The sequence below is a fragment of the Scyliorhinus torazame genome, chromosome 21, assembly GCF_047496885.1.
Source record: "Scyliorhinus torazame isolate Kashiwa2021f chromosome 21, sScyTor2.1, whole genome shotgun sequence".
NCBI classification, from domain to species: Eukaryota; Metazoa; Chordata; class Chondrichthyes; order Carcharhiniformes; family Scyliorhinidae; genus Scyliorhinus; species Scyliorhinus torazame.
The window spans coordinates 7,523,400-7,535,135 of NC_092727.1; the positions used below are offsets into that span (position 1 = coordinate 7,523,400).

The window sequence follows — 11,736 nt, forward strand, 5'->3', positions numbered from 1 at the left end:
CCACCCCCCTAACAATTACAAACACAATTGTCATTCTCTGTTGCTCAGGGTTAGGCAGTATGAGAAAGAACCAGTTCGAGAGAGCAGGAAGGTCAAACATTCTATATGTGGAATGTTGGCCAGTTGAACAATTTTTAAGAGCCTCAATAACGTGCAGAAAAGACAACATCAGGCAACAACTGGAATTTCAAATGCAAGTAGTTACAGATAGCAGAGAGGAAACACTGAAATCGGGGAACAGGCGGAGCCCATAGAGCCGCTTGAGACTATTCCACCAGAGGAGATTGTCGCTGATCGATGACCTTTAACTCCATATAACCACCTTGGTTCCATATCCACTCACACAAATCAGCTGTTCAAATTGTTCCTCCAATCAACTAAATTGTATCTGATATTTGCATTTCTAACCAATAAAACAAACTGATCAATTTCAGTCTGCACACAGAATCCCTACAGTGCAGAAGGAGTCTATTCAGCCCATCGAATCTGCACCGACCCTTCGAAAGAGCACACCACCCATGTTCACCCCGTCCTATCCTCATAACCTACATCCCTAGACACGAAGGGTCATTTTCCATGGCCAATCCACCTAACCCGTACATCTTTGGACTGTGGGAGGAAACCGGAGCACCCAGAGGAAACCCACACAGACACAGGGAAAAAGTGTTGTGGACCCTAGTGCTGTGAGGCAGCAGGCAACAGTGTTAACCACTGTGCCACCGTGTCAACTGACCCAACATCCTCAGTGTTGGGGGGTGATCGGGGCTTCCCAGAACTCACATGTAAAAAAAATGCTACCCGATTTCACTTCCGACAGGACTAGTTCTAATGCAAGATCGTGCTCCCATGCCCTGGACTGCCCTACCACAGGAAAGAGTTTGTCTGTACCTCCCTGACTCATTCTCAATCATGTTGAATGTTACAATTAGATAACTCTTCAATCTTCTAAACTGAGGGCAGCACGGTGGCGCAGTGGTTAGCACTGGGACTACGGTGCTGAGGACCCGGGTTTGAGCCCTGGCTCACTGTCTGTGTGCAGTCCCATTCTGGTGAACCGGTTACTCCCGTTCCAGGGCCAGCCTATCCTTTGAGGGGCAATTCCCAGGACAGAGCACAGTATTCTGTCTGGCCAAGACTCCACACAGCAGCAAGTGGAGCTTCCTACAGCCCTCACGGAGATGAAAGCCTACAGTCCAATCTTTTTTTAAAAAATATATTTAGAGCACCCAATTATTTTTTTTCAATTAAGGGGCAATTTAGCATGGCCAATCCACCTACCCTGCGCATCTTTGGGTTGTGGGGGCGAAACCCACGCAAACACGGGGAAAATGTGCAAACTCCACATGGACAGTGACCCAGAGCCGTGATCGAACCTGGGACCTCAGCGCCGTGAGATAGCAGTGCTAACCCACCGTGCCACCATGCTGCCCTCACAGTCCAATCTTTGGGATTGCTGTTTTATTCAAGGTACTGATGAGTGTCATTAACGTCAGACCTTAGATGCAGAACAGGATGGAGGATTGCAAACAAAGACAAAATAACAAATTTATGTCGGGGGGAGGGGCATGTTCCCTTGTGAGTAAAGATCCAAAATATCAAACTATATTTCACACACAGTTGTATAAAACATACGAAAAAGGCCATGCCGCCCAATGACTCTGATAAATCAGCAGTTCATTTCTATCATTCAGATTTATTCCAGGATTTTTTTATTTGTTTTCGGGCCTGCACATTGTTGATGCCATTCACGTTGAAAGATTCAGAGCTGATATTTCTTTGCTGCAATTAATCTGCAATTGAGTGCCAGAAAGTTCTATTGCTGCCGATGTATTAAGAATATTAATGCTTTCATGAAGATACGTCAATGGTGTCACTGGAATGTCAGTGGTTCTATGAAATGCACACCACTTGATTCACACAAAAAAAACATACAGCAGGACACAGTTATAGATTTTACCCCACTAACCTTGGCTTGCATGGTGGGTAACATTTTGAGCTGGATAGTGCTTTGGGTGGGGATATGATCACCGTCGGTAGTTTAAAATTATATATTAACAATATCACAGAAGGAGAGGATGGATTTAAGTGCAATCATTCCGAAAGGGCTTTGGTGCCAGTAAGTTAAGTGAGATCACAAATACATATCTCCCAGGCTTAAAAAAAGACTCCCCATTTCTAGAGTGTTTGCGATGACCTCAGAACAGTGCAAAGTGTTTAACAGCTGATTAAATATTGTGGCTGTTGTAACGTGGGAACAACTGCAGCCAATTTGCACGCAGCAAGTTCGCAGGGGAAAAAAAATGTTAAATATGATCAAATCATCTGATTTTAAATAATGTCGATTGAAAGATAAACATCAGGCAGGCAACCAGGGAAAACTGCCCTGCTCTTATAATGCTGGGGGATCTTTGAGGTTCCCCAAGGTAGTAGATAGGACCTGGTTGAAAGTTGCATCCGAAAGACGGCCTCTCTTTTTTTTTCCTCTTTATAAATTTAGAGTACCCAATTGTTTTTTTTTCCCCCAATTAAGGGGCAATTTAATGTGGCCAGTTCACCAACCCTGCACATACTTTTGGGTTGTGGGTGAGACCCACGCAGACAGGGGAGAATGTGCGAACTCTGCACAGACAGTGACCCGGGGCCGGGATTGAACCCGGGCCCTCGGCACTGTGAGGCAGCAGTGCTAACCACCGTGCTACCAAGGCGGCCTCTCCAGCAGTGTAGCCCTCCCGCGATACCGCACTGGGGAGTGTCCGACTGCACTTTGGGCTCAAGCCTCTGGAGTGGGACTTGAACCCAGAACTTTCTGAGTCAGGAGGCGAGAGAGCTACCCAGAGGCAGAGCTGACACACAAAGCCTGTATGTGGCTTGTAAATACTCCTCGATTTTGCCCCGATTAGCATAGTGGTAACAAGGGAATAAGCCTTTTTTTCTTTATCATAGGATGCTTACAACACGATGAGGCTATTCAGCCCATTGTGTCCATGCTAGCCCTCTGCAAGAGCAACTCAACTAGTCCCACTCCGTCTTTATCCATAGCCTGGGAAGTGGTTTCTCTTCAGATCATTTTCCCATTTCCTTTCAGATCGAATTTGCTTCCAGCACAATCTCAGGTCGTGCATTCTGGATGCGAATTATATTGCGTGAAAAAGATTCTCCTCATGTCGATAATGCTAATTTCGCAGCCCACCTACCAAAGGGAACCGGTTCTCCCAATCTACTCTTGTCTAAACCACTCCAATCTCCCCTCACCTTTCTCTTCTCCAAGTAGAACAGTCCCAGCTCCTCCAATCCCTCATTCCTGGAACCATTCTCTTGAATCGTTTCTGCATTATTGCCAATGCCTTCACATCCTTCTGAAGGTGAGGTGCCCAAAGTTGGACACAATACTACTAGTCGATGCTGAACCAGTGTTTTAGAAAGGCTCAATAAGCTTACATTAACACTGCAATGAAATTACTGTGAAAAGTCCCTAGTCGCCACATTCCAGCACCTATTCAGGTACACGATTCAGAACATCCAATTCACCTAACAGCACGTCTTTCGGGACTTGTGGGAGGAAATCGGAGCACCCGGAGGAAACCCACGCAGACACAGGAGGAATGTACAGACACCGCACAGAGAGTGACCCAAGCCGGGAATCGAACCCGGGTCCCTGGCGCTGTGAAGCAACAGTGCTAACCACTGTGCTGAATTGCCACCCATTAGATTTCATCTGCCACATATCCCCTCCGAGTCCACCAGCCTGCCGACAACCTCCTGAAGTCCAGCATCCTACCAAGTTTTGTACTGTCAGCAAATTCTGAAATTGTGCTCTTTACAACCAAAGCAAATTTTGAAATTGTGCTCTGTTAGACCAAAGCCTATGTTATTAACATTGATAAAGAATAGCAGCAGTCCGAATACAGTCCCCTGGGGAACCCCACTATATCCCATCATCGGTCCGGAAAACCAACATTCACCAGTGCTCCATGTTTCCTGTCACTCAACGAACTTCATATGGGCATTGTATTCAATATGCTTCAACCGTGCTGACAAGCCAATTCTGTGACACTGTATTAAATGCCATTTTGAAGTCTATGTACATTGCATCAACTGGAGTACCCTCATTAGCCCCCTCCGTTACCTCAACAAAAATAACTGAATCAAGTTAGTTAAACACTCCCAGTGTCTACCTGATCGAGATCAGGGACTCATTGCATGGCAAAAATAAACTTCACGCTGGAACATGTCTAACGAGAGTGAGGAATCAATTCAGCACTGGGTCAACAAGGTGCAACCCAAGTCCATCAGGCTTCAGGGCTGAAGCTTCACATCTCCTGTCAAGATAGAGGATACAGCAGTGGACAAAATAATTAACCAAGCATACCCACATTAAAATGGAGAGGTGACTGTCCCGGGATAACTAAATCAGGAATAGTTGACGAGCATATATCAGGCAAAAAATATTTCCGATGAGAACAGTAAAGATGCTGTTTTTAAAAAATGATTCAACAGCTGTGAAATGGAGACATCCAGAAGTCATGCAAGGTGTTATATAAATACGTGTGTTCTTTCTCAGTCACAGGGAAGGACATTAGATTTAGTTTTTTAAATAAATAACTGGACACAAACACAGAATGCAAACTCAGACACTGGTAACTAACATTGCAGGACAGAAGCAGAATTTGGCTTCATAGAATCTTACAGCATGGCAGGAGACCTTTCGGCCCATTAAGCCTGTGTTATCTCTTAAAGGGCTATCCAATCATTCCTACTGCTCTGTGGTCCTCCTTTTAATTATTTATCCAATTCCTTTTTGAAAGTTTCTACTGAACGTGCCCCCCCCCCCCCTCGCCCTTTCCGGCAGCCTTCCAGGTCACAACTCTGTGTAAAAAATGTGTTTCCTCATCCCCTCTCGGCTTCTTTCGCCGAAAGATCTTAACTCTGGCTGCTTGCTGAGCATGCCGCCAGTGGATTTTAAACATCTTTTAATGACTCCATCAAACCCAAGGTTACAATTGAGCAAAAACGGTTGTCCATTTTGACCATTCGAAAAAGTAGCACAGCGGGGGGGGGGGGTTAGATAGACTTCTGCAAACAGAGTTTAAACAATTTACAAATATCTTGTAGGAAGTATTGCTGGGGGATGTCACTGTTGGTCTCTTAGCCATCAAAAAAAAAGTCAAGCGGTCAGGGTTATGGAGCCAAAATATTTTTCTTAGAAAACCCTGGATATTTGCCGCATTCGCTTTTTTTTTTAAAAAGCGGGGGTGGAAAGAGAGAAATCGGTTTCCATTCGTGTTTTTGGTCAGCAGGACGCTGCCCTGGGATCACATTCATATTGGGCCGAATACAGGCAGCTCATTGGGATAAAACTGAAAATTTTGAAAAATACTCAGCAGGTCGCGAAAGGTCATCGAGCTGAAACATTAACTGGGTCTTTCTATTTCTTTCCGCGCAGAAACCTGCTGAGGTTTTCCCAGCATTTTATTCCGTTTTCCAGCAATCAGCAGTATTTTGGGGGTTTTTTTTTGCTTTTCCACAGCGCTCCAGGCAAGATTCCCGTATTAGGGGAAAGAAAATCACCAGCATTCTGGAAAAAAAATGGGAGGAGAGGAGATGAATGAAACAGACACGTCTGTCGGTCTCTTCCCCCCCATTGAAACTGCCGCACTGGTGAAACTCACACAGCCCCCCGGGGGCTGGATACTGTTCCGCTTCTTTAAACCGAGCTCCGGGTGAGCGGCACTAAAACTGCAACGTAACCCCTTCATCCATCTCCAAAAACAGTCTCACCTTCCCCAGTGCAGGCCCTACATTTCACTGTTATTATAATTGGGAGGGGAGGGTGGTTTAGGAAGGGGCCCGTTTAAATTCTCAAGTAGTTTTAAAACGCCAAAGACGAAGGGGATTTAATGGGACCATGAAACGTCTCCCCTCCCCTCTCGCTTTCACACACTGGGCGTTTTCAGTGCATTCCGCATTTTGAACATGTTTCAAAATAGGCCATGTGACAACTGCCTTCCCAACAATGTAACACGATACATGTAACAGAGAGAAACGTTACATCAAATGGAAACACTGTATCAGAGCAGCGCCATTTGGACACAGTAACAACGGAGCTTTAAAAAAAAAAATGAAACAAAGAAACAGGAGAGGGAAATAGATCCACATGAACTCATTCAACTTACGCCCGGGCTTTAGGGAACCCCATTGATAAGAAGACCTCCAGAGTTGATCCATGTTTCACGGTCCCAGGTCGATTCTGCCGATTCTTTCTGGGTACAACTTTGGTGTAAAGCTCTTCTTTAGTAGCCATGCTGTGTGAAATTTAAAATGCCATTTCAGGGAGAGAGAGAGGGGGGCGAAAAACAGTCCTCGCATCTACAGCATTGCAGAGAGGGAGAGAGTCTTTCACACAAGAACACCCCGAGAGCGTAAAGGATCCACTTCCTGGTGCATATACGGGGGTCTAAAGTCACCCAGGCGACATTCACTAAAACCACACGTCGATCGGAAGTCTAACTATCACCTCCTTAAAACATTACTCAAGAGCTCGCGTGAAGGAGAGAGAGAGGAAACATTTCTAACTGCTACTATAGCATTCGGCTCTGTAAATAACTAATTTATGAATGGGTTGGGGAATAGTATAATCAGCCTCCCGCCCCCCTCCCTTATATGGAGCTCCCAGCCCACGCTGCCAGACCTGGAATTGCTTCTTCAGGAAAGGTTCAGGGGCATTAATTAATCATCAGTCCAACGCAGCTAATAATTCATGAGCTGATTATATTTTCTATTAAGTATTTCCAGACATTTAGATTCAATATTCTGGGCGGGTTTAACAAGAGTGTGATTCTGTGTAATAACAATGTTTATATATATATATATATATTTCAATCCGTGTATTCGGGACTGAGCTGACCGAAGCCGCTTAAAAAATGGGGTTTGTAAAATGAAGCCTCTGAGGTTGCGTTCAAGTCCTGCTCTGGACTAAAATCCAGCACTGAGGGAGGGCTGCACTGCCAGAGATGTGAAACCGAGCCCTGATCTACCTTCTGGAGTGGATGTGATCCGGTGACAGTTTCTGAAAAAGAGCCTCTGATGTCCTGGCCCTTAACTATCTGTTAACAACACCGAGAAACAATGCTTGCTATGTGCAACTGTGGTAAACCACTGTGTTCCTATATTAACGGCATACCAAGAACAGAAAGCTTGAGAAACTTGGCATCACCACCGGCAGCAACCAAGCCACCCCCGGTAGAAAACAATACAGGGAAATCTATTGTCAACTTGTCAGACTACACCCTTCAACCAGACGAAATCGAAGTCCTCAGCAGAGGGCTCAATTTCTGCACCACCACCAAAATGGACCCCATCAGTCTCGCGGCAGACACGGAGGAATTCATCAGGCGAATGAGGCTCCGGGAATTCTTCCACAGACCCCAAGAGGCCAACAGCGAACCCAAGCAGACTACCAATGAACCGGAACAGCAGACCGAGAGATCTGCGGTGCGGCAACCGAAGAGGAAAGAGTCGAATTGGACCCCTCCGGAAGGCCGCTGCCTTAGACTCGACATGTATGCTCAAGCCGTCAGGAGTCGCGTCAATGCCAGATTCATCAGTTGCATTCACAAGACAGCCCCGAACGTCACCCAAGCACAATGCAATGCCATCCGCGCTCTCAAGACCAACCGCAGCATCGTCATCAAACCAGCAGACAAAGGGAGGGCCACTGTCGTACTGAACAGAACGGACTACTGCAAAGAAGTATACCGACAACTGAACAACCAAGAACACTACAGACAGTTACCCGCAGATCCGACCAAGGAACACATCCGCCAACTTAACAGACTGATCAAGACCTTGGACCCAGATCTTCAGAGCACCCTACGTGCTCTCATCCCACGTACTCCCCGCATTGGAGATCTCTACTGCCTCCCGAAAATACATAAGGCCAACACACCAGGCCGCCCTATCGTTTCAGGCAATGGGACCCTGTGTGAGAACCTCTCTGGCTACATCGAGGGCATCTTGAAACCCATCGTACAAGGTACACCCAGCTTCTGTCGCGACACGACGGACTTCCTACAGAAACTCAGCACCCATGGACCAGTTGAACCAGGAACATTCCTCGTCACAATGGACGTCTCGGCACTCTACACCAGCATCCCCCATGACGACGGCATTGCTGCAACAGCCTCAGTACTCAACACCGACAACTGCCAATCTCCAGACGCAATTCTGCAACTCATCCGCTTCATTCTGGATCACAACGTCTTCACCTTCGACAACAAGTTCTTCATCCAGATGCACGGAACAGCCATGGGGACCAAATTCGCACCCCAATACGCCAACATCTTTATGCACAAGTTTTAACAGGACCTACTCACCGCACAGGACCTTCAACCGACGTTATACACCAGATACATCGATGACATTTTTTTCCTTTGGACCCATGGCGAAGAATCACTGAAACGACTACACAATGACATTAATAAGTTCCATCCAACCATCAGACTCACCATGGACTACTCTCCAAAATCAGTTGCATTCTTGGACACACTCGTCTCCATCAAGGACGGTCACCTCAGCACTTCGCTTTACCGCAAACCCACGGATAACCTCATGATGCTCCACTTCTCCAGCTTCCACCCTAAACACATTAAAGAAGCCATCCCCTATGGACAAGCGCTCCGTATACACAGGATCTGCTCAGACGAGGAGGAGCGTAACAGACATCTACAGACGTTGAAAGATGCCCTCGTACGAACAGGATATGGCACTCGACTCATCGATCGACAGTTCCAACGCGCCACAGCGAAAAACCGGACCGACCTCCTCAGAAGACAAACATGGGACACAACCGACAGAATACCCTTCGTCGTCCAGTATTTCCCCGGAGCGGAGAAACTACGTCATCTTCTTCACAGCCTTCAACACGTCATTGATGACGATGAACATCTTGCCAAGGTCATCCCCACACCCCCACTACTTGCCTTCAAACAACCGCGCAACCTCAAACGAACCATTGTTTGCAGCAAACTACCCAGTCTTCAGAACAGTGACCACGACACCACACAACCCTGCCATGGCAATCTCTGCAAGACGTGCCAGATCATTGACATGGATACCACTATTACACGTGAGAACACCACCCACCAGGTACGCGGTACATACTCGTGCGACTCGGCCAACGTTGTCTACCTCATACGCTGCAGGAAAGGATGTCCCGAAGCGTGGTACATTGGCGAGACCTTGCAGACGCTGCGACAACGAATGAACGGACATCGCGCAACAATCACCAGGCAGGAATGTTCCCTTCCAGTCGGGGAACACTTCAGCAGTCAAGGGCATTCAGCCTCTGATCTCCGGGTAAGCGTTCTCCAAGGCGGCCTTCAGGACCCGCGACAACGCAGAATCGCCGAGCAGAAACCTATAGCCAAGTTCCGTACACATGAGTGCGGCCTCAACCGGGACCTGGGATTCATGTCACATTACATTCATCCCCCACCATCTGGCCTGCGAAATCCTACCAACTGTCCTGGCTTGATACAATTCACACCTCGTTAACCTGGGATTACCCCATCTCTGGATCTGTAAAGATTTAACCACCTGCTAATGCTCGCATTCCTAGCATTGTTTGGCATCTTTGAATTTGTCTATATATGTGTTTCTGGATCAGACCTCTTCATTCACCTAAGGAAGGAGCAGCGCTCCGAAAGCTAGTGACATCGAAACAAACCTGTTGGACTTTAACCTGGTGTTGTAAGACTTCGTACTGTGCTCACCCCAGTCCAATGCCGGCATCTCCACATCATTCCTATATTAAGGGTTGTAAGGTAGAACCTGCACTACAGGTTCACCTGGGCCCCTGCATGCTAGCTCCGCCCAGGAGCCGGGTTATAAATATGCGTGGCCTGCAGCTAACAGCCATTTCGTCAGCTGCTGTAGGAGGCCACACTTCAGATACTAATAAAGCCTCAGTTTGAATTCAACTTCGTCTCCAGCTAAATTGATCGAGCCTCAGCAACATGGCATCAGTCTTTCCCACATTGCTGCAGTCACAGCATTTTGTCGGTGCTTACACTTTGATGCTTCATGGGGTGTGGTGTTCCTGGCTAGGCCCAACATTTATTGCCCATTCCACACTGCCTTTGAGAAGGTGGCGGGAGCTACACCTACAGTGCTGTGAGGGAGGGAGGCAGTTGTGGATTTTGATTCAACGGCTCCACAGCTCCAGGGTCCCAGGTTCGATTCCCGGCTTGTCTGTCTGTGCGGAACCTGTATGTTCTCCCCGTGTCTGCGTGGATTTCCTCCGGGTGCTCCGGTTTCTTCCCACAAGTCCCGAAAGAAGTGCTGTTAGGTGAATTGGACATTCTGAATTCTCCCTCTGTGTACCCGAGCAGGCACCGGAATGTGACGACTAGGGGATGATCACAGTAAATTTATTGCTGTGTTAATGTAAGCCTACTTGTGACAATAATAAAGATTATTAAAGTAACAACGATTAGTTCCAAATCAGGATGGTGTCTGGCATGGCGGGAAACTTGCAACTTGTGGTGTTTCCATACATTTGCTACCCTTGTCATCGGTGGCAGAGGTCACAGGTTTGGAAGGTGCTGTTGAAGGAGCCTTGGTGAGTTGTGGCTGTGCGTTTTGTAGATGGTCCACACGGCTGCTACCATGTATGGGTAGTGAAGGGAAAACATAGAACATACAGTGCAGAAGGAGGCCACTCGGCCCATCGAATCTGCACCAACCCACTTAAGCCCTCACTTCCACCCCATTCCCGCAACCCAACAACCCTCCTCCACCCTCTTTTGGGTCATGGCCAATCTACCTAACCTACACGTCTTTGGACTGTGGGAGGAAACCGGAGCACCCGGAGGAAACCCACGCAGCCACGGGGAGAACGTGCAGACTCCGCAAAGACAGTGACCCAGCGGGGATTCGAGCCTGGGACCCTGGCGCTGTGAAGCCACAGTGCTATCCACTTGTGCTACCGTGCTGCCCAAAAGAAGTGCCCGAACAGGGATCTGGGGCGAAATTCTCCTACCCGCCTCGCCACATTTCTGCGCCGACCGGCCGGCGGGAGTCTCCGTAACACCGGCCGGTCAATGGGGTTTCCCATTGTGGGGCAGCCCCACGCCGTCGGGAAACCCCCGAGCGCCGGCAGAACGGAGACTCCCGCCGGCGGAGAATGACGCCCCTGAACCCTGGACCCTCAGATTATAAATCTGATACTGTACCGACTGAGCTATCCAGGCAATGGAGTGAGTGTTGAAAGTGGTGTATGGAGTGTCAATCAAACTGGCTGCATGGTCCTGGATGGTGTTGAGCCTCTTGTGTGTCGTTGGAGCTGCACTCATCCAGGCAAGTGGAGAGTATTGCATCACACTCCTGACTTGTACCTCGTTCATGGTGGATAGACTTTGGGAGTCAGGAGGTGAGTTACTCTCCACAGTATTCTGAACCTCTGACCTGCTCTTTACATAGATTATATAGAACATACAGTGTAAAAGGAGGCCATTCAGCCCATCGAGTCTGCACCAACCCACTTAAGCCCTCACTTCCACCCTATCCCCGTAACCCAATAACCCCTCCTAAACGTTTTTGGACACTAAGGGCAATTTATCGTGGCCAATCCACCTAACCTGCACGCCTTTGGACTGTGGGAGGAAACCGGAGCACCGGAGGAAACCCATGCAGACACGGAGAGAATGTGCAGACTCCGCACAGACAGTGACCCAGCGG

The 11,736-nt window shown here is 47.9% G+C and overlaps 1 protein-coding gene across 2 annotated transcripts in view; it reads right to left on the bottom strand.

The window, feature by feature from the left end:
• LOC140398128 (ubiquitin-associated and SH3 domain-containing protein B-like) overlaps positions 1 to 6,609 on the bottom strand; it is a 156,914-nt gene extending 150,305 nt beyond the window's left edge. The window contains exon 1 of one of the 2 annotated variants that reach the window (XM_072486395.1): positions 6,174 to 6,609. In XM_072486395.1, coding sequence (XP_072342496.1) covers positions 6,174 to 6,301 — 128 coding nt within the window. In that variant the 5' untranslated portion in view covers positions 6,302 to 6,609. The remainder of the gene's footprint in view (positions 1 to 6,173) is intronic. The other variant, XM_072486397.1, reaches the window with a different exon arrangement.
• Positions 6,610 to 11,736: the final 5,127 nt, after the last annotated feature.